General features: G+C 40.9%; 1 protein-coding gene across 2 annotated transcripts in view; it reads left to right on the top strand.

Moving 5' to 3' along the window:
• Positions 1-22,925, top strand: part of LOC138983624 (uncharacterized) — a 63,237-nt gene that overhangs the window by 4,276 nt on the left and 36,036 nt on the right. Inside the window, exons 2-5 of one of the 2 annotated variants that reach the window (XM_070356907.1) lie at positions 8,402-8,609; positions 13,327-13,478; positions 14,116-14,211; positions 20,709-20,865. In XM_070356907.1, the coding sequence (XP_070213008.1) occupies positions 8,410-8,609; positions 13,327-13,478; positions 14,116-14,211; positions 20,709-20,865 (605 nt within the window). In that variant the 5' untranslated portion in view covers positions 8,402-8,409. The remainder of the gene's footprint in view (positions 1-8,401; positions 8,610-13,326; positions 13,479-14,115; positions 14,212-20,708; positions 20,866-22,925) is intronic. The other variant, XM_070356914.1, reaches the window with a different exon arrangement.

Genomic DNA, 22,925 nt, shown 5'->3' with positions numbered 1-22,925 from the left:
AAGTTAAAGCAGAGGGTGGACAGTTTGTAGTCAATGCGGGCTTGAATAGGTAACCAGTGCAGCGTGTGAAGAAGTGGTGTTGCGTGATCTCGTTTTCGTGCTTTCAGAATGAGGCGTGCTGCCGAGTTTTGGACTTTTTGTAGTTTATGCAGGAGATACAGAGGACAGCCAGAGAGAAGAGAGTTGCAGTAGTCGAGTTTAGAAAGAACAAAGGCACAGACAAGAGTGTTAGTTGTTTGAGAGGAGAGTGTGTGGCGAATGGTGCTGATCTTACGAAGCTCAAAATAAGCTGCTCTACAGACTAAAGATATATGTCTGTTAAAGGTCATGTCAGATGAAAGGGTGAATCCAAGGTTTCTAGCTGATGGGGAGAAAAGAATGTCGGTGTTTGATTACTACAAACATGAATAAAGTTATTGGGGCAGTTCAATCATTTGTGAATTTTTGAATACTGCGTTGCAGGTGGTGTATCCGGGTTGCTTAATTGTTTAGCACTAGTGTGTTTCTGTGAAGTTGTGAACTGTGAAGCTGTCACTGGTAATCTTTTAATTTGTGTTACCTCTGCCTTTAGTAAGTCCGTTCCACAAAGGAGTGGCGCGATGAGTAGAGGTCTATAGGGGCGGGGATGTAGCGCAGTCGGTAGCGCGCTGGATTTGTATCCAGTTGGCCGCTGTCAGCGTGAGTTCGTCCCCACGTTCGGCGAGAGATTTATTTCTCAGAGTCAACTTTGTGTGCAGACTCTCCTCGGTGTCCGAACACCCCCGTGTGTACACGCAAGCACAAGACCAAGTGCGCACGAAAAAGATCCTGTAATCCATGTCAGAGTTCGGTGGGTTATAGAAACACGAAAATACCCAGCATGCTTCCTCCAAAAACGACGTATGGCTGCCTAAATGGCGGGGTAAAAAACGGTCATACACGTAAAATTCCACTCGTGCAAAAAACACGAGTGTACGTGGGAGTTTCAGCCCACGAACGCAGAAGAAGAAGAAGAAGAAGTAGAGGTCTATGAATGCTTGCAATGTAGGATTTGTACCTACTGTACTAAGTTATCGTTCTTTGTTCGGTTCGCTCGTTCCGTATTCCTAAACTAACAAACACTGGGATAAGTATTTTTTTTACCAGGACTCTCAAAGCTTTCGCAGGGATCATACCTGTTAAGAGAGAAAAAAACGTAAACCATCTGTGTTACTTGTGCACATTTTAAAAGGAATCGAATTATGGAGTGAAATCTATTGAATTTCATCACCAATTTTCTTCACTTGCAAGAAACTGCAACCCTGAAAGTGGCGAGTATTTTACTCGCCATGGCAAGTAGAAACAATTAACTGGCGAGTAAAAACGTAAATCTACCCACCAAATGCGAGTAAAGACACAACTTGTTAAAAGCTGTTGTTTTCAAAGAGAAGTTTCTGTCATTTTGTTTTTAAAAAAACTCCTTGAAAATACATACATGTACCAACTTGCAAAACAAACTACCATCCTGATAGGTTAAGCTTAGCTTATGGTAAGTTATGCCTACATTTGAAGTAGGTACACTAATATTTTGCTGGTAAGCAACTTGCATGATTGTGCTTGATTTATTTTGTGAGAATCATTTTGCCACAACATTTATAGAAAAAAAGCATCAACAAAACAAAGAGCAAGAAAAAATATGAATTGCAGTCCGATGTTTACACTGTTTTTGGGCATCCCGATCTGTTAGATGTTTATGTCCGGGTAGTGTGGATGTGTGGCTTTGCTCAAAATATGAAAGTAAAGTAAATATAACTGTGTATAAGTTGTGGTCGGTGACTTAATTTTGGAAGTCACTTTATTTTGTCCGTTGTTACTATGGCTAGTGAAATATTTCAGAGGCACGATAGCCACAGGCTAGTGCAGCATACGTGAGACTTTCAGGGCTGTAACTGACATGCTTTTCTCCCTCAAATAAGTGTACCTCTTTTATTTTGACCGGGAAACAACAGTTCTATCTATCGAATGCGAAAGCTGGTTTTAGGCGAAACCTGCTTTCGTAACACCGAAAAAGCAGTAAACTTAGCAGGGCATTCTGAAGACTTATTTAACGATATCACAGTGGCAGATGTACGTGAACTGCAAATGTGTGTGTGTTTTCAGGTGGGTTTGTTTCCCCCTCTTTTTTCCTCTTTTTTTTTTTAGTGTAGCCAAGTGGGCTGCCCCGTCTCTTTGTGTGTGTTATCTCCTGCCCGACCCAGTTGCCTCCCCTGTCTATAGCTATTCCCTGTGTGTGCTAGTCACATTGGGTTTACATTTAAATAATGCCCTTTGTGCTAAGAAATCCCTAACTTGAAGTGATGAGAAGCAGCAGCGTAACCTCTAACCATCAGTGCCTAAGGAGTGACTAAATAATACCTGGTTGTCTTTGTGCATTGTACTTTATTGTGTGTTTACTATCGTAGGGTAGACGCCGACCGGATGCATTTCTAATCTCTTATCTCAGATTTAGGTGGTCGTTATGTAATGTGCCGCCAGCCTGTCTGTATCGTTGGAACGGCGTTTTGTCAAGTGGGTGTCATTTCTTTTGACAGGGCACATTATAGAATTGGTGGCTTGGAGGTTTTAGTCTCTTACCCCCCCCCCCCCCCCCCCTTCTATGTATCAGCTTTGACACTAATGAGCCTTATCCGGTGTGCGTAATATTTCCGGTGCTTGACACCCGACCGACACGGCTTCATGCCTCGGTAACGATCCCTTCCATTGGGCAGGCATCTTAAGACGACGCCCCCCGTTGTCTGACACCTAGGTATTCTTCCTATTGGCTATCGGAAGTGATCAGCCTTTAAAAGGGAGAGCATTTAGGCTAGATCAGAGAACGCGATTTGGGATAGCGAGCTGTGTGTTGCTCCGATTGTGTCGGTTGATGTGAACGGTCGAACCTCTGCCCAAATTTATCGCGACTTGTGAACCTGTGCTCTTGTGTTTACTGTTTCAAGTGTGCTCACTGAGGAGAATCTGTAAGTAACTAAATGCTTTATTCATTCCTTATGCTTTATTCATTCCTTATGCTTTATTCTTATGTTTCATTTGATGCTATGATGTTTGCATATGTACATTTTGACGCTGATTTGGTCCCGGGCGATGTCCGACCGGTCTCGCGTCAGAGTTGATGACGCCATTTTGATCTAGCGGAGAGATGTGTTTTCTAGATCAGTTTCTAATTACTTTTATGATTTGACGCTGAAATTGAGCGTTAATAACTTCTAATATTTGATGACCAGTTATTCTAAAGTTGTTTTAGAGTCTTGTAAATTAAAGACTCGTAAGAATCAAGTAAGGCAGACTCGTTCTCATACGTTTCGTTTTCGCTGAGAAAAGCCTGTCTCGCAATATTTTAGTGTCGAGAAGACCCATGTGTATCGTTGCCATTTTTCCCCATGTTATCATATTATTATGCCTGGAGATCAGTAAAGTCTGAGTAGTAGTCGGTTAAAAGCCCAAAGTTAAGCCCCCAGTGCCATTGGCCCGTAAAGCTACCTATTTACGATTTAGGCGCAGAAACCCCTACAATTGATGAACGGGAATTATGGTTGACACATATATTTTGGGTAGTGAACTCGATGAAAAGCCTGTCTCACCATATTTTAAGTCGAGTAGACCTATGTTAGATCTCCTTTTTACAAGGACAGTTTTACAGATAACGATGAAGTCCGGTAAGGTAAGTCGAACCTTTCTCAGATTTCGGTTTTCGATGAGAAGGGATTTGAATACTTTGCTGGACGGAATTCCGTTTCGTAGCCAGTTTGTTGAGGAACAAAGCAGTTCTCAGTTTTCGCTTCGCTGAGGATCGCTCTTTGTTTCCAGTACTGTAAGGCCAAAAAAAAAAAATTGTCTGTTTAGGGTAACATGACCAAAAAAAGTAGGGTCGGTAGGTAGGTAAAGTTTTTTTTTTTTTGTTGTTGTTGTTGTAAATGCTTTGTTGGCTGAACATTCACTTCTTATATTTGATGAATACATGTTTCAAAACTAACGTATAAATAAAACAGAGAGAAAGGGAGAGAAAGAAACGCCAAATGTCTCTTTTTAGCATTTTTACCTTTTTTTTTTTTTTTTTTTTTTGAAATCAAAAAAAAGTTTTTGGGTCGGCGCCAAATCGATAGGGTCGGTCGGGTTACCCTAAACAGACAAATTTTTTTTTTTGGCCTAACTGTAACTCTGTAGGCGAAGTGTACAACAAAATGACATGCTTTATGAAGTTTTGTGATGCGTTACGTTTCATGTGTTTGATCATGTTGCTGCATTTCAAGCCGTATGTCGTTGACGGTTAATTGGCTGATGTAAGAGTAGTGTCCGCCATTTTTGACCGGCGTCCCCCGTGTAATGATGTCAGAGCGCCCCCATTCCCCTAGGTCCGCCCCTGATACACAGGTACATGGCTTACCTTCCCTGTCTTTTGTCTGGCTTTGTGTGAGCCAGTCATGTTATGTATTCTGTCCTGTGTCACTCTACTGGTTCTACTCTGTTTGTCACATGCATTTTCATACTCTGATATTTTGCTAGTCTTCATTTGTATTACCCTTTTACCTGTACATAATCTTATGAGTTTTGATTATCATTCCTTTGATGAATTCAGGCATGAGAATGATAGAGCTCTTCTGAGTTAAGATCTCAGACAATAGGAAGATATTGTCTACAGGATGCACAATTTTGACTGTTAATTCTCATGTTGCACTTTAAAGGCACTTGCCTGCAGAAGAACTTTGCGACTGATAGAACTGAACATTGTGTGCAGTCGCGCTTGCACTTAAAGTGTGTTTGCCTACAGAAGAGCTTAGCGACTGATAACACACCTAACATTTTGTGCAGTTGCATAGGTGCATAGCAGACTTTTAATCTAAAGCGATATGATTTAGTCGCGTTTCCCTGTAAAGTAATAGACTGTTGTCTAACGCTTCATTTTGAAGCATGGAAGCTTGCGCTTACCCCATGCCTGAGTTATCTTTCCTATTCTTGTCGTTATTATTCAACTCGATGAAGATTTGTCTTCATGGCGATGAACACGCTTAATAATAACAATTATTTTGCAGTTGTGGTTCATGCAGTTGTTTAATTTATGTAGAGCATTTTCCTATGCAAGGCTTAGGCCTAAGGGAAGATGTTGGTTACTTCCCTTGACATTAGCTGTTGTGGAGTTGCTTAACTCACTGTGGATTCTCTTTCAGAGAATGCTGTGTCTGCAGGATTTTGGCTGTATTGTTACTTGTCTATATTTGTCATGATTATTTTGACAAATGATACATTCATTGGGTTATGCTTTGTATTATGACATGTGTGACTTAGAAGGCATGTTGTTTATAATTGTATTTTCTTTTCTTTTTAGTGCCTTCTTCTTTACACTGCTTTCTGGTTTGCTACCAGAATAAGAATAATCCTTTTTCCCTGCTTTCTGGCAAATATTGTTTCTGGTTGATACCAGAATTCATAGTTTCTATTTCTGGTTTACACCAGAAATTCTGGTTTCATAGTTTATATTTCTGGTTTACACCAGATATACACATATATATATTACTAGAATGAATACCCGCTTCGCCGGGTAGCCGGCTTCGCCGGGAAGAAGTACTTAGAGCCGTCCGAACTATGGACCCGCCAAGCTTAGGTCCCTCCCAGATTCGTGGAATGGGAACAGCACGAAAATGATTTAGTGGCCATAATGCCATTCCTGACCATATCGAGTCCCATCCTTGTCGACGAATGTAACCGTGTTAATCACCTTTGGAGGCGAACTCCACTCAAACAGGACTGAGCAAGTTATGGCTTCTCAAAGGAAGGCCAGTACATAAAATTACACAAAAGCCGCCAGACCACATCACAAACAGAACTGAACAATGCACAGGTGTTGCTTACATAGAGACACACACACTCGCACACACACACACACAAAAACACAGAGAAGCCGTATCTATAGAGAGATAGATGACAGTGTATTTTTCGCGTGGCTATAAATTGATTCGACCTTTGCACTTTTACAGTGAGGATAATTTACGGGTCCAATTTACGTTCTGTACACTGCGTTGACCTTCTAAAAATAGTACCAGTAACAGAACGCCCGGGAATATCCGAAGACGCTCAGCGCAGTGGACAGCGCAGTGTAGTAACTTACAACTGAACGGGAAAGCCAGACGAAGGAAGGGAGATAAACGCCAAACACTGGAGAAGATAAGGAAGAGTTACTTATAATGGTGAAATGAACACAAAAACGAAAATGAGTTCAGCGCTGCGCGCTGAGAGCACGTGTTGAAATATCTCATCGATGATATTGTGTCCGGGGTGTAGCTGAATACGGTGTCCAAATTTGAAAAAGATCCACCGAGAACTTTGGCGTTGTGATGTGGTGTAGCGGCTATGGTGTGTCGGTATGGGGGCCCGGGTAGCTGAGGTGGAACCAAAATGAGCTGAGGTGGAACCAAAATCGGTTCAGCGCTGCGCGCTGAGAGCACGTGTTGAAATATCGACCAGGTTGTGTCCTGTACCGGGTCAACCTGAATATGCCCACCAAATTTGAAGCAGATCCATCGAGAACTTTGGCCGTGCATCGCGCACAGACAGATACACACACACACACACAGACACACAGACACACAGACACTAGTCGTATATATATATAGATACTGTTTCTGGTTTGCACCAGAAATACATATATTGTTTCTGGTTTCATATTCATAGTTTATGTTTCTGGTTTACACTAAATACATAAATGGTTTCTGATTCTGGTACTGGTAGATACCAGAACTCATAGTTCCTATTTTTGGCTACTAGAATAATTCATAATTGCTATTTCTGGTTTTATGTAAGCATTGCTATTTCTTGTATTAGAGTTCTGTTTATTGTTTCTATTTTATAACTTATAGCATTGTTTCTAGTTGCAACCAAATTTAGCTAAACTGTTTTGGAATATTTATGATTTAGATAAGCTAACTGAGTGGTTATTTTAGTTACAATTCCTTCAATAAAAGATAAGTTAAAGCAACCTCTGTCTTCGGTGTCTTATTTTGTATGCTCCTCTGCCTGTGCTATATATCCTTGTCCTTACACCCGACATTCCCACATCTGGCGCTTGCGAGCAGGGATGGGACTCGGCATGATATGTTCAGGTAATGGCATAATATGACCACTGAACATGTTCGTGCTGTTCCCATTCTGCGAACTTGGGATGGACAGTGGTCTCCCGGTTCGGAACTTCGGGACGAAGTTCATTTCAAACGGGGGCGATTGTGACAGGGGAGGCTACCGCTCCTTTCACAGCAGACTCTGCACCCGAGTTGTTGGCCTTTAAAGTCAACACCCGTGGTTTGTGGAAATCTGTTTGTGATAGGGTGTGGTAGTTTCCGATTGTCTGTATGTTCATGGAAACCTTCGGGTTTGCATAACAGTTTTTATAGGGCTAAGAAATTAGTCCTAACATTTTCAAACCTGTTTGATTGCACTTCGCTTCCCGAGGTGATCGTAGTGTTTCGGCACACGGTTACATCAGTGTAAACTTTGAATCGTACTTTCGAACGAATTAACTGATTCGCGTCTGTGTGTGTTTATGTGAATTTGAAAGGTCAGAGAGAGTTTGCGTCGTCTAATTTATTTCCACGGTCACTTCTGTGAAGGGGTCAGTGTCCGGTACTTTCTCTTCTGTCAGTAATTTTCGAAAAATATGTAGCATTATCCACTAAGGAACAGACCAGAAATTGTTTTTGAAAAAACAATTCTTTATCCATGGCACTGCGTTTATATTTGTATCAAAACTTCAACTTCTAACGAAGTCATTTGTTTGTTTTTTTTGTTTTTTCTGTCTGGATCCTTTTGTCTTTGCTCCCAGTGCTTGGATGTAAAGTCGTTGAACTGGCTCATATCTTTAGGTCTCTTTCTTTTTCATTTTTTTTCTTCGTTTTCTTTCCTTTCTGTATAGTTATGGTCAATTTTGTTTTTGGTGGTGGTGGATGTGTTGGTGATGAATATTTCGAGTGGTTGTGTCCGTGACATTTTGTGCAGAATAGAAATATGACAGGAAAAATAAGTTTGAACAATTTCAACCCGTAAGAAGAGGGAGGCTGGGCGATTTGAGCATCACAAAAGAAAACATTAAGAGCTGTAGAAACAGATTGGTCAGTCACGGGACTCTAAAGTTGTGGCAGGAAAATATTGAGTCAGCTTTCCTCAGTTCCGACAGACTCACTCGAATGATCCTTTTATTACCACCTCCCCCCCCCCCCCCCCCCCCCCAGACACGTTCTCATTAATCGTGTATGCCCTCTCATCTTCCCGTCGTTCGTATTTTCTATAGTTCATTTTACTGTTTGTATAAGAGTAAATGTGTATCCGTCCTTTTGACGAAGAGTCTGTAAATCCAACGTTAGTTTTTGGGCAGTCTAGGAGATTCCTCTTTTCTCCACAGCAGAAGACATGGCTGGAAACTCTATATGGATGATGCTGGTGGCAGTGGTTACGTGGCAGATGACCGCTGGTCAAACGAACCTGCTGAAAAACCCGAGTTTTGAGGACGAATTGGTAAAAAAAGGACCGTGGGCGACCAACGGGTTCACCATGGAAAGGGTCACAACGGATGCGAAGGATGGGAATTACAGCATCAAGTGCTCTGGCAGGTATACTCTTTTGATAACACCCCCGGTAATTACACCCCCGGTATAGGAGTGTGTATAGGATTCACTCGATGTGTTTGTTTGTTTGGGTGTGTGTTTGTGTTCGCATATAGATCTCAAGAATGAACGGACCGATCGTCACCAAACTTGGTGAACAGGTTCTAGATACATTCCTGAGGCGGTCCTTACAAAACTTGGGACCAGTCAAACACACGGTTAGGGAGTTATTGGTGGATTAAGATTCTACAAGGACTTATAGAGGCACATATTAATGGTCAAAGGGAAATAACCTTCTCAGTTGGTGGCAGTGAGAATGGTTATTTCCCTTTGACCAACGGGGGTGTTTTTCCTACCTCGGAGGAATTTCTTGTTAGAGTAGTGTAGAGGGTTGACTCTGTCTGTTTCTTTGTCTGTCCTTCTGTCTGCACTCAGAGCTCTGGCGTTTATGAGCTGTTGAATCTGAAATTTGGTGTGTAGCTTGGTATTCACGACATCCCATCGTAGCTAAAAACAAGTCGCGAGAGGCGAAATACGGTAGCGTATTGCGCTGAGTAAGAAATTGCGCTTTCTTTATTCTTTTCATCGTTTTGAGCTTGTGTTTAATACAACATATCACATCTGTATGTTTTTGGAATCAGGAAATGATAAAGAATAAGATGATATCATTTTTGGATCGATTTCTTAAATTTTAATCATAGTACTAATTAACCTTTTTTCGTTATTGTGATCACATTTTAAGAAGTAAACATGACATATTTATATATTTTCTGATTACAAATTTGATGAAGAATACGATTCATACAAGTTTGAATCTCTTTGCAAAAATTTGATTTTAGTTAAAACTTTAATGAGCAAACTCTTCATTTAATTTGTAAGCTTCCAAACAATACAAGAAATGCAATACCAATTAAAAGTCCGGCCTTCGTCAAAAATTGCTTGACCAAAATTTTAACAAAATTGGTTGGAAAATGAGAGCGTGACAGTGTCGCTTCAACTTTCACAAAAAGCCGGATATGACGTCATCGAAGACTTTTTTCTTTAAATGTAAAAAAAAGTGTAGGGATATCATACTCAGAAACTCTCATGTAAAGTTTCATGAAGATCGGTCCGGTAGTTATTTCTGAATCGCTGTACACACACACACACACACACACACACACACACACACACACACACACACACACACACACTCACACACACATACATACATGCATACATACATACATACGCCACGACCCTTATCTCGATTCCCCCTCTATGTTAAAACATTTAGTCAAAACTTGACTAAATGTAAAAAGAAGAAGAAAACAAGTCGCGTAAGGCAAAATTATTACATTTAGTCAAGCTGTCGAACTCCCGGAATGAAACTGAATGCACTTAATTTTTTCACCAAGACAATACAACTTCGTCAATCCCAGTTAGAAGGAAATCACTCACTTTCCACGTGCAAAACGCAGTGAAATTGACAAGCCAGAATAAGATGAAATCATTTTTGGATCGATTTCTTTCATTTTATTCGAAGTACTAATTAATCTGTTTTTGTTAATTGTGATCACATTTTAAGAGTAAACATGATATATGTATATATTTTTAGATTCAGAATTTGATGAAGAATACGATGCAATCAACTGTAAATCTGTTTGCAAAAATTCGATTTTAATGACAACTTTAATGAGCAAACTCATTAATTAATTGTTAAGCCTCCAAGCTGAAATACAATACCAAAGTCCGGGCTTCGTCGAAGATTACTTGACCAAAATGTCAACCAATTTGGTTGAAAATGGTATGGAAAACAATACTATGTGACAGATGTGCGAAAAGGTAAATTAAGCAGCAGAACTTTCGTGTAACTTGCTTAAAAAAGCAAACTCCGGCAGGGGATGATTAAAGTTTAAGGTTTTGAAAATGAATCTGTTTTTGCAGGTCACTCAGCATCCCTTGCTCTAGTTCATGTTGTTAAAGACACGCCCCTTCTCGTGTAAACAGCTCGGCTGACCGTCTCAAATGTTTCCAGACTTTTAGTTCAGATAATACCATCCCTCCATTTGGTCACATACCGATAATGAACAGCCCGGGGCGGGGGGCTATCTTTGCACAGTAGGGTTTTGTTTCGTAATTGAAAGCTATCTGTGACTTTTTAAAGGCACAGTGCAGCTCACAGCCTTCGTTTTGCGTTTTTGTTGCAGCTGAGTGCATTTATAGTTCAAAAATCCTCCTATGGTAGTAAAACAAACCCAAAACTACCCAACGACGACATCTGTGAAGCTCGACAGTTTCTTGTTCACGCGAGTGCATAAATTAACCTAGTTATTACGTGGTGTTTGGTCGGAGTTCGATTCAACTGAGTGATTCCGGCCTCGATTTTATTTTACACAAACTCATAATGACGTCTGACATAGTTTGCTAGTGACGTGTCTTTTTGTGCATGATGTGGTGATCTACCTGATCTAAATTTAGATCCAAAAATAGGTCAAGACCAGCCGGGTCCGAGTACGAAATTAATTCGTAAAAAAATCGCAGTTCTTGACTCTTTGGGTGCAAGTCAATGAAACTTGGTAGTTCTTCTAACGGATAGCTGCCTGAGGTATGACTAAAAGCCCCAGGGGCTCCGTGCACCTGGATTTGACAAGTTCAGTACCTTTAACATTGTACGCTAAGTTTTGCTTTATAGTGCCTGAGATCTTGGTGTTATGTCTCAGTTAAATGTATGCTTTGTATGCTTGTTGATTTGTGCTAGTTTATTCTATAATGAATTTGTAAAGCGCCTGGAGCCAATTGATGGGACTCGCGCTATAGAAAAGTTATTTATTATTATTATTATTATTTAAGTTATTGAGACATCCCAGTGCACTAAGGGATTTATAGAGCAAATCGAGAAAATTCATTATTGAACGAAGCGCATAGCGCTGAGTTCAATAATTATTTTCGAGATTTGCTCTATAAATCCCTTAGTGCACTGGGATTGTTTCAATAACGATATTGTCAGTACCGCCATAGAAAAAAGAAGATTCCTAACGCACATTTTGCAATGCGCATTTGAATAGGCATAACTGTGTGGTCAGGTCGTGCACAGTAAAGATCTACTTTTGTGTGGGGTGTCTCAAGTGTGTCGTGCTTTCGTCACACGCATTTTAATTTCTGTTGGTAAATTCCAGTGTAGCGTTAATCTGAACAGTGATGATCTTTCAGAGAGACCTCATTTGAACTCGGAGAAAGGCTCTTCATTATTTGCGATTCGAAACCTCCAGTCGAGCTTCGACGGATTGACTATGCGGAGTGACTCCCCTTGAATTGACTCAAAGCGGGACTCGACGGTTCGCACATTTTCAAAACAAATGTGGCATATTTCTCGTGTTCTATGATCTATCTTCACTCATCGGGGAGTCTGATACTAAATATGAACGGTAAGAATGCTCTGAACCCTACACGTATTATATCCCCATCGTTTTTTCGTTCACATTTGCCCAACATGTTAATTTGCTGAGCGGGGTTAATGTCGTCTGCTAGGCTACCTGTCAACTTGGGCAATGGAACGACTGCAGTCTGCACTGAGTCTGTACGCATAAGGCAGGCTGCTAATAAATCTTATATATGGTAAGAACGTTCTGAACCTTACACGTTTTCGATTACGATTGTTCTTGCTTTGAAATAATAATTCTGAAACCATTCATTTACTGAACTGATGTAGTCGTATTTCTGTGTTGTCTGCTACAGAGTCGATCGAGTCAGTCTTCCAAACTGGTCTTGCTGGTACGTTATCGGAATAACACTTGTGTTTTCTGTTAGCCGCTGGGAATTGTATACTAACTCATCATTTGGTAATGTGGATGATAAGCTACATGCCACTAACACGGCATATGAGAAGAATCTATGCAAGTCGGCGAAAATTAGATGAAACACAGCGGCTTCCATTTTTTTTTAGATCACTGGCACTGGCACAGGCACATGCAATCTGTCAGAAAAAAAACCACTTCTGCTTTAATTGAGAAGCAGGGAATTTATGGTCATTTGGTATTGTGGAGAATATAAGCTACATGTCATTAATTAATTCTGAGGATGAGAGCACAGTCTTGCTTAGGCAAAGGGCGCAAGAATACGCTCTGTGGAAAAGTTAGCGCACTCCAAGAGTGCGCTAACAGTTTTAGCGCATCGTCATTAGCCAATCAACTGGTTCACATCAGTCATGTGACACCAGTACTTACTGACAATTATTATTATTTTAAGATACTAATTTATCCCCCCCTGAAACTCATCACAGCAAGCAGTCACAGTTTTTAATTTTGATGTGATACCAAGTGGAGGGAGGGTGTGATTCCACGTAAAAGTACGTCCTCATCTGAGATGGTGAACCGAACAGTTCACAGGGGGAGGATTATGACTTTAAAGCTCTTGATGTCATAAAAGTTTAACAGTTCACTTTTCTCACGAGATGCGCAAGCGTTCTCTGACACACGGAGATTTAGTGGAACTGTCCTCAAGCTGTGGCCGAACGCAATATCAGGATTGTTTTCATCGTCATCACAGATTCTCGAAATAGTAAATAATAATTCAAGAAGAAATGTATTCACTCAGAAACGCCTTTTGTGGTTGGCAAGGCCAAAAAAGTGTGTGTGCATTCGCTATTCACGGTCAGGTTCAGGGACTATTGTTTTGTCATCGTGGTATTTTTCTCTCTCTCCAGTTTTGTCCTTATTACAGTTGCATCTATTTCTGCCTGCAGGGACCGTGATGTGAAGGGACCGTCGCAGAGTGTCGTTTTAAAGAAGGGCGGCCATTACTATTTCGAAGCTTATGCCAAGCTGCTCAACGAGATAAACGGCACAATCTGGCAGCATTACAAAGTCGTCGTTCAGATGAACTTACCTGATCAGAGTCAGTTGTAACGTTTAGATCTGCTTATTGTGTCTGGTCTCTATTGAAGTTCATTGTGTTTTAATTTGCTGCTTTTTTTTCTCTTTTTTCGGGGGGGGATGTTTTACTTTGTTGCGCATGATTCTTACTGTAGTGTCTATGTGTGTGTGTGTGTGTGTGGTTGTGTGTGTGTGTGTGTGTGTGTGTGTGTGCGTGTGTGTGTGTGTGTGTGTGTGTGTGTGTGTGTGTGTGTGTGTGTCCCCCTCTGTCTCTGTTTCTCTATACGTCTGTATCAGTGTGCATAATCGTCTCGTATAGTAAGTGACTGGTTGGTCCCAAGAGTTTGAATGGTTTGGGTGGAAGAATGGATGGGTGAATATCTTTACTTTTTCCCATGTTTCGTGAGTTTTTTTCTCAATTTCTGTCTGTCTTTCTTTTAAGTTGTGTGTGACATTGAACGCAGCATTGCATCTATCATATTGCCAAGCAATGCGGCTTTCCACACAACTGTAGCCGCTACTTTACAAAAGCCCAGCATCAAATTGTTAATGAATTAATAAGTTCAGAATTCAGATAAAAAGTGTTGTTCTTGTTATTTTTCTTTTAATCCTTCCCATACTTCAAAAACTTCGCATTGGATTCGTTGGTTTCTTTTCAGCTCGTAAGCAAAGTTACATCATAGCGTTCAGGGCGTTTGTGACCAAAGACCAAGGCTGGATAAGGGTCAATGGATCCATCGAGGCCCCGATGAAAGGTCAGTTGTGTCAGATACAGGGTGACCCCCCAAAAATGCAACCCTAAAAAAAGCTAATAACTTTACAACATCTGTTAACCGAGTTACTTGATATTTTGGGACATAAAGTTCAGCCTATGCATTACCCTTCCACAAAGTAATAATTTTGTAGATCAAATGGTCTGACTTTTGTGCAATGTCAAAACAAGTTTTCAAATTCGGTGAGCTACTCAACAAAGGAGGTTTGACATTGAGCGGTAGCAATACTTACCGGATTTAAACCGTCATGACTTTTACCTTTTGGATTATTTGACTGTTTGAGTATACAAAAACACCCCCTTTACCCCTAGATCATCTGTGACCTGAAGAAAGCAGTTACAGCTAGGTTCAGGGTAATCCCTGGACAGGAAAGCTTTCGTGCAATTGACAATTTCGGAGGTATGATTTGGAACACATTTTTGAGAAAAGGTAAATGGTGGACTATTTTACCTCAAGACTCGAAACGTTGCAGAATGGTTGTGGACGAGCTGACATTCAAGAACAATAACTATGAAAATATTTGCTAAACTCAAATGACTGGAACAATTAACCCCTTTGATTTAAAGTTACACTTGCGCAATGTCGCGCAAACTTCATCAATGTCATGAACGCATTCATCCATGGGAAATGCCATGAACTGCTATATTCAAGTCACTGATTGTCTAATGTTGATTAAGGTATCCAGGTTTCCCAATTGCTTCGTTTACGGCCGATTTATGTGGAGCACGTGATGCGCACAAAAAATATTGGCGGTTTAGAAGTGTCGTCTGCGCAATGATCGCGGCGGCTTTCTTGACCGCCAAGGACGACCGCGCACGTTGTGAGACGTCATTCGTTAGACCTCAATACTATGTCATTCGAATAGCCAACTTGCACAATACCCCGCTTGAATAGCTCTCCGGTGCGAAAGATAAGGAAGGTTCACTTCCCTGCGGGCAAACGTTTTGCTCTCACAAGCGCTGGTGTCTTGTGTTGAAATACTTTTTTTTTTTAAACCTCGATCGCCTTTCCTTTGTGCACGGGCCATGCTTGGGTACTTTGAACGAACTTGAAGGATTATTCTCGCGGCTATCATTGCTGCAGCACACTGTTCACATTGAACATTCACAATTTTCAAGGCGAAGTGTCCGCATTGAAACGCAACCTCTCACAGAGCTATCCAGACATGCCCGCATTTTGCGGCAGATCTTGCAAGGCCACGCAAGTAAACGCAGATTAATCGCGCAATTTGGCGGCGCAGGCCGATAGGGCAAGTCGCCTTTTAACCCAAGGGTAACAATCTGGAGGACTTGAAGCGGGTTAGTTTGGCTACTGCTCAATGTCAAACCTCATACTCTTTAGTTCATTCTTTCATTTGGCAACTTTGTTTGATAGTGCACAAAAGTCAGAAATATTTGATCTATATAATTGTCATTTTGTGGAAGAGTCGCAAGGCTGAAGTTAATGTACCCCAAATATGAAGGGATTCAGACAACATATGTAGAAGTTAATACCATTTTTGGGGGGTGCATTTTTATGGGGGTCGCCCTGTACCATGGTCAGTGTCCTGTGTCCACTCATTGGCTGATGGCAGTGAACATGCCGTTGTCACTTAAGAAGACTGTACGTCTTATCTCGCATTGCAGTTCCTCAAGAATAAATTCTTCCCAAATCTTGTAACACATAGTATAAAAGATCGCATCAGATGATTTTGGTGGTTTCTTTTATAAAGGAGTTAAATTACCGGCGATGGTGTTTTCCCTTCCAGTTTACGGTGACTAACATACAAAAAAACAATGTTTAACGCAGGGATGTTGCGATAAGGCTATAAGATTCATTTTATTTGTCAAAAGGCCACAAAGAATGGCTATCAAAGTTTCAGAAATTCTCCGCAGTTTTTGTTATTGTTCTAAGGCAGTGCTTGGCGTCACCTTTCCCCTCACCCTGAGAGGTTGGGCAAATCTGACGAAATGGCGGCTAAGCTTACGACGAGTTTACGGCGAGTTTAAATACGTTTCGGCGTTCCACCGGAACCCGACACCAAACGACATCCCTGCAAATGGCTTGACTCTGACTTCGTACATTTATACATGACGTAACCATCTGCATGCCGTTTGGTTGTCACATCTGACTTGGTACATTTATACACGACGTAACCACGTGCATGCCCTTTGGTTGTCCCTTTTCGTCGTGCTTTGATGGCATCGAGCAATAAAGTAGTAACCCCCTTGCCAGATTCCTTAAATTAAGTCCTCCCCTTGATAAGACCTTGACTTTTCACATATATCTTGTCATGACCTCTGTACATTTTACTGCATATTAAGAAACAGCTTTTTCAAGACCAAATGTTTTCCGATTGGGGGCTGCGCTGTATCAGTTGATTTTAAATAGTCTCCCTGCAATCCGCTAGTTGTTTCTTGAGTGTTTTTAAGAATGAATTTTTGCCTTGTGTACAAATGTATTATTAACAGCCATTGTGTTTACAGCGTAGCAATAGGGTCCGATATTTAGACGAGACAAGTATAATGCCGACGAGTTTTTGCGTCGATGCGTTGATCTCAGGTTTTAATAGCAGACGCCGTTTCTTATGCGCATTAGTTTTGCGCAGGCGCTACACTGACGTTGGAAAAAAACTCGATTTGACAACACAGCTTCGGGATGTTGCGATAAGGCTATAAGATTCATTTTATTTGTCAAAAGGCCACAAAGAATGGCTATCAAAGTTTCAGAAATTCTCCGCAGTTTTTGTTATTGTTCTAAGGCAGTGCTTGGCGTCACCTTTCCCCTCACCCTGAGAGGTTGGGCAAATCTGACGAAATGGCGGCTAAGCTTACGACGAGTTTACGGCGAGTTTAAATACGTTTCGGCGTTCCACCGGAACCCGACACCAAACGACATCCCTGCAAATGGCTTGACTCTGACTTCGTACATTTATACATGACGTAACCATCTGCATGCCGTTTGGTTGTCACATCTGACTTGGTACATTTATACACGACGTAACCACGTGCATGCCCTTTGGTTGTCCCTTTTCGTTGTGCTTTGATGGCATCGAGCAATAAAGTAGTAACCCCCTTGCCAGATTCCTTAAATTAAGTCCTCCCCTTGATAAGACCTTGACTTTTCACATATATCTTGTCATGACCTCTGTACATTTTACTGCATATTAAGAAACAGCTTTTTCAAGACCAAATGTTTTCCGATTGGGGGCTGCGCTGTATCAGTTGATTTTAAATAGTCTCCCTGCAATCCGCTAGTTGTTTCTTGAGTGTTTTTAAGAATGAATTTTTGCCTTGTGTACAAATGTATTATTAACAGCCATTGTGTTTACAGCGTAGCAATAGGGTCCGATATTTAGACGAGACAAGTATAAAGCTAGGATTCCATTCTTACGGCTGGGGTGCGGCTCCGGCTCCGGCGACGGCAACGGCATCCGGCTCTGGCGAGAAAAACGCATCGTCGTGAACCGTATATAACGGCGACGTCGTCCGGATATGTTCTCTTCCCGCCAATGCCGCCATGGCTCCACATTGGTCTCGTCTCATGCAAACTGTCATTCATAATGAAGAACAATTTATGTTAATATTATTAGCGTACCGCCAAATGAAAAAACGCCAAAAGAGACGACATCGCTGGTGGGTGCATGCCATTTTGGAGAAAAGACGGCAGTTTGGAACCTATCACCATCTTGTTCAAGAACTGCAACTCGATGGCGAAAGATTTCAGCAGTATTTTCGTCTCTTTGTGCTCGGAAAGGCTCTGAGAAAAACGCGGGAAAAGAGACACGCCCACAAAATACCAGACGGCGTCCGGCGACGGCAGTCCAGAAAGCTGCATGGAGCTTTCTTGAAAAAACGCACGCACGCCGGGCCGTCGCCGTCGCCGTCGCCGTACCGCACCCGTGTGAATGGGGTCATCCCTTCTTTCATCAATGTTTTTCAAATTGCCGTCGCCGCTGCCGTCGCCGGAGCCGCACCGCAGCCGTAAGAATGGAATCCTAGCTTTATGCCGACGAGTTTTTGCGTCGATGCTTTGATCTCAGGTTTTGATAGCAGACGCCGTTTCTTATGCGCATTAGTTTTGCGCAGGCGCTACACTGACGTTGGAAAAAAACTCGATTTGACAACACAGCTGTTAAACAGCTTTTTACATTTAGTCAAGTTTTGACTAAATGTTTTAACATAGAGGGGGAATCGAGACGAGGGTCGTGGTGTATGTGTGTGTGTCTGTCTGTCTGTGCGTGTGTGTGTGTAGAGCGATTCAGACCAAACTACTGGACCGATCTTTATGAAATTTGACATGAGAGTTCCTGGGAATGATATCCCCGTCTTTTTTTCGATAAATACTTTTGATGACGTCATATCCGGCTTTTTATAAAAGTTGAGGCGGCACTGTCACACCCTTATTTTTCAATCAAATTGATTGAAATTTGTGTAAAGCAATCTTCGACAAAGGCCGGACTTCGGTATTGCATTTCAGCTTGGTGGCTTAAAAATTAATTAATGACTTTGCATGGTCATTAAAATTCTGAAAATTGTAATAATTTTTTTTTTATATAAAACGATCCAAATTTACGTTCATCTTATTCTCCATCATTTCTTGATTCCAAAAACATATACATATGTTATATTTGGATTAAAAACAAGCTCTGAAAATTAAAAATATAAAAATTATGATCAAAATTAAATTTCCGAAATCGATTTAAAAACAATGTCATCTTATTTCTTGTCGGTTCCTGATTCCAAAAACATATAGATATGATATGTTTGGATTAAAAACACGCTCAGAAAGTTAAAACGAAGAGAGGTACAGAAAAGCGTGCTATGCAGCACAGCGAAACCACTACCGCGCTGAACAGGCTCGTCAGTTTCACTCCGTTTTGCACAAGCGGCAGACTACGGTCATTGTGAAAAAATGCAGTGCGTTCAGTTTCATTCTGTGAGTTCCACAGCTTGACTAAATGTAGTAATTTCGCCTTACGCGACTTTTTATTAGTTCATTCGTATACAACAAAAAGAAGTTTGAGTTTTTTTAAATTTTGAACAAGACTACTTATGAAGAAGACCAAAACACAACATAAACGGAAAACTAGAAACAACTGAAGAACTAGGATGCAACAAGGGGAGGAGAAGAGAACAGCTAATCCGTACAACGCGAGCAGACGGGAGCAAAGTTTTCAGTTTGGGTGAATGGCATTTATACTTGTCTCGTCATGAAGCGAATTTTTCAACCTCAGTTATAAACGACTACATCAATGTTAGTGCCATGGGTTGGACATCAATACTTCAGAGGGGAAGTGGGGTATTTAGTGTGGAGCTACGAGATAAGAAAAGCCGAATACGAACGTTTGTGTCAGTCTGAGCTCACACAGGCACACAAAAACGGCTGTTCCGTTTTACTCCCCTGTTTGTGCTACATCTTTCGACTTTGGGCATTTTGTGGTGTTTAGGGACAGAAAATAATTGGTTTAGTCCTGTTTCATCGGGAAGTTAGCAGAAAAGGGTATGCTATCGACATTTGTAAAGCTAAAAAACATTCCCGAGAAGAATTTCAAGTTGTCAGTGTATGCTGTTGTCGCCGGATTGAAACATCGTGTGGTACAGATGGGTAAACCGGAACCATGCGCCTTTGTTATTGCCAATAAGCTTTTCGATATAGGCAAAAATGGCCGACTTCCGTAGCATTATGCTTTGATGATCGGAAGAGACCATCCAATCACAGCCCCCGAATTCCCCCACGTGTCCATGAGAATAGCTATATTTCTGTATGTGTTTCGTTGTGTGTGAGTGTTTTTTGTTTGTTAAGGTTTTCTCTATCTAAAGGCGCTTAGAAACGCAGTACTATTTTGGGGAAAGAAATATTACCCAATATTGACGGACTGTGTGATGATATCTTCTGCTATGGTCTGTTGAGACAGTGATATCAAAATCGAGACCGGAGGTCGAGATTTTGATATCACTGTCGAAATAGACCAATAGCAGAAGATATCATCACACAGTCAGTCAATGTTAGATATATTGCTAATTCTCTGGACATTTTGTATTTACTGTAAAGAAATTACGAAAGTATTTGTCTCAGTTTTGGCTGATCCATATCCCTCCCTCTGATTATTATTTCTTTTTGTTCACTCTTTTCTTGTAATTTTCAGTATTTAAAAATGTCTTTTTTTCAAAAAGTCTTTAGTCACTTGCTCAACTAAATTCTGGGATCATTACATTTTCATATATATTTGTTTGTTTTTAAATTTAGGTGTTTTTTTTTTAAGTGGGGAAGCAATAAAGAGGTCGTCGATATCAAAACTGATATCGACGGAAATGTCGTCGATATCACTTTTACAATGAGCTCAGTTTTGCCCAATTGACCAATGGAAATCCACGTAACATATGAAATAGCAATATCCTTGTTTTAATGATCATATAATTGTTAAGGCTTGGTTTTCTCAGACTTTTGAGGTCTGCAAAGGGGAGAGGTTCCACTGTATCTTTGTTCACTCTGGACAGAACCCAGCAACGCCATGATCAGCTTCCGTGGCCCTGACGCCGGCGTGGACTTCCTGCTGGACGACTTAAAGTTCTATGAGGTGGAGGAGAACTCCAAGTGGCGCAAGGAGGCTGACGCCAACATTGATAAGTTCAGGAAGGCCAACATCACCTTGAGGTGAGAAGCTTATGATTATATCCTGTCGTCCTTGCACCTTCTCCTGGGCAACCGGTCTTTCAACAACCCAACTTTTCATTTCTTCTGGGCTAACTTAAGGTCTCAGTCCATCAAGAAGTGGGGTAGGGGGTAAGAGGGGAGGGGGAAGAGAAGGAGACAGATAGATAGACAGATCGACACACAGAGACAGTTAGAGACAGAGACAGACAAGCAGAAATAGGGACTGAGAGAGAGAGAGAGAGAGATGGAGAGAGAGAGAGAGAGAGAGATATATATATATATAGAGAGAGAGAGAGAGACCGAGAGAGAGAGAGATCAAAGAGAGAGAGACAAAGAAACTGAGAGAGAGACACACAAAGAGAGGGAGACAGTGACTGCGAGAGAAGGGTTCTTCTTTGCTGTTGTTCACAAAAGGGGGTTCGCTTAAGTTTAACCATACTTTCCTTAATTTTGTGTACGTTTTCATACTAGATGAGTAAAAGTCAACTTCAATCACACCCAAGAAGCAGTGGAAGCACTGCATTGAAAAAAAGAATGTGTCATATAGTTTTTATAGGTCAATTAAACTCGCGTGTCACACAAATATGTCGACTAATAACGGGAATGGTTATACCCTTGCTCTTTTTACTGGAAGCTGTTTTACAGCAGAGGTTTGTCTCCAACTGAAACAGGGTTATCTGAGGAGTGCAAATATTCAAATGCACCAGACAACATTTTAAATTCAGCTAAGACAAGCAATGGTAAGAGAACAACAGACCTGAACTGACCATAACGCACGTTTCATGCTGTGTTACATTCTGAAACGTGCGTTTATTTTGTTCTCAAAGAAATCCACTCTGTCAGATGGGGGAAAGGAATACTGCTATAAAGAGCTCATTACTGTAGGTATTAATATTTGAACACAAAAGCAACCATATTCAAACCTAAAATGCATCTAATCAACAATGAAAATTCCGTGTCACGCGCGAAACATGAGTTATGTTGAAATTATTTGACAAAGTGTGTGCATGTGTAGAGCGATTCAGACCGTTCTCAATTAAACTTCACATCACAGTTCCTAAAAATAATATCCCCAGACTTGTTTTTTTCATTTTTTTCGATAAACGTTTTTGATGACGTCATATCACATCCGGCTTTTTGTGAAAGTTGAAGGGCACTGTCACACCCTCATTTTTGTAATTTTATCAAACAATCGTCGACGATGCCCGGACAATGAGATTGTATTTCAGCTTGCAATCTTCACAATTAATTAATGAGTTTGGTCATTAAAAATTATGAACATTCTACTTAACATTTACATTTTAGTAATATATCTACAAATGATTTCATATTGTTCGTCATCGTTTTCTCATTCCAAAATCATATAGATATGTTATGTTTGGGTCATAAACAAGCTCAGAAAGTTAAAATGAATTTCTTTCTTTATTTGGTGTTTAACGTCGTTTTCAACCACGAAGGGTTATATCGCGACGGGTTAAAATGAATATCGTGGTTAAGCACTGGTAATGTTCAAAAGTACCCTGCCGCGGTGGATGTCCAAACAGCTTTTATACCTTTGTGTTTAAAAAGGATACATGTGGAGAATAAATAATCCAATTGATAAGCTTAAAGCTGCTTTTTGACTCACATGCGAAGCAAAAGTGAGTCTATGTACTCACCCGAGTCGTCCGTCCGTCCGTCCGTCCGTCCGGACGTCCGGACGTCCGTCCGTCCGTCCGGAAAACTTTAACGTTGGATATTTCTTGGACACTATTCAGTCTATCAGTACCAAATTTGGCAAGATGGTGTATGATGACAAGGCCCCAAAAAACATACATAGCATCTTGACCTTGCTTTAAGGTCAAGGTCGCAGGGGCCATAAATGTTGCCTAAAAAACAGCTATTTTTCATATTTTTCCCATTTTCTCTGAAGTTTTTGAGATTCAATACCTCACCTATATATGATATATAGGGCAAAGTAAGCCCCATCTTTTGATACCAGTTTGGTTTACCTTGCTTCAAGGTCAAGGTCACAGGAGCTCTTCAAAGTTGGATTGTATACATATTTTGAAGTGACCTTG

Source organism: Littorina saxatilis, linkage group LG1, assembly GCF_037325665.1.
Source record: "Littorina saxatilis isolate snail1 linkage group LG1, US_GU_Lsax_2.0, whole genome shotgun sequence".
NCBI classification, from domain to species: domain Eukaryota; kingdom Metazoa; phylum Mollusca; class Gastropoda; order Littorinimorpha; family Littorinidae; genus Littorina; species Littorina saxatilis.
This window is presented reverse-complemented; position numbering and strand designations above follow the sequence as displayed.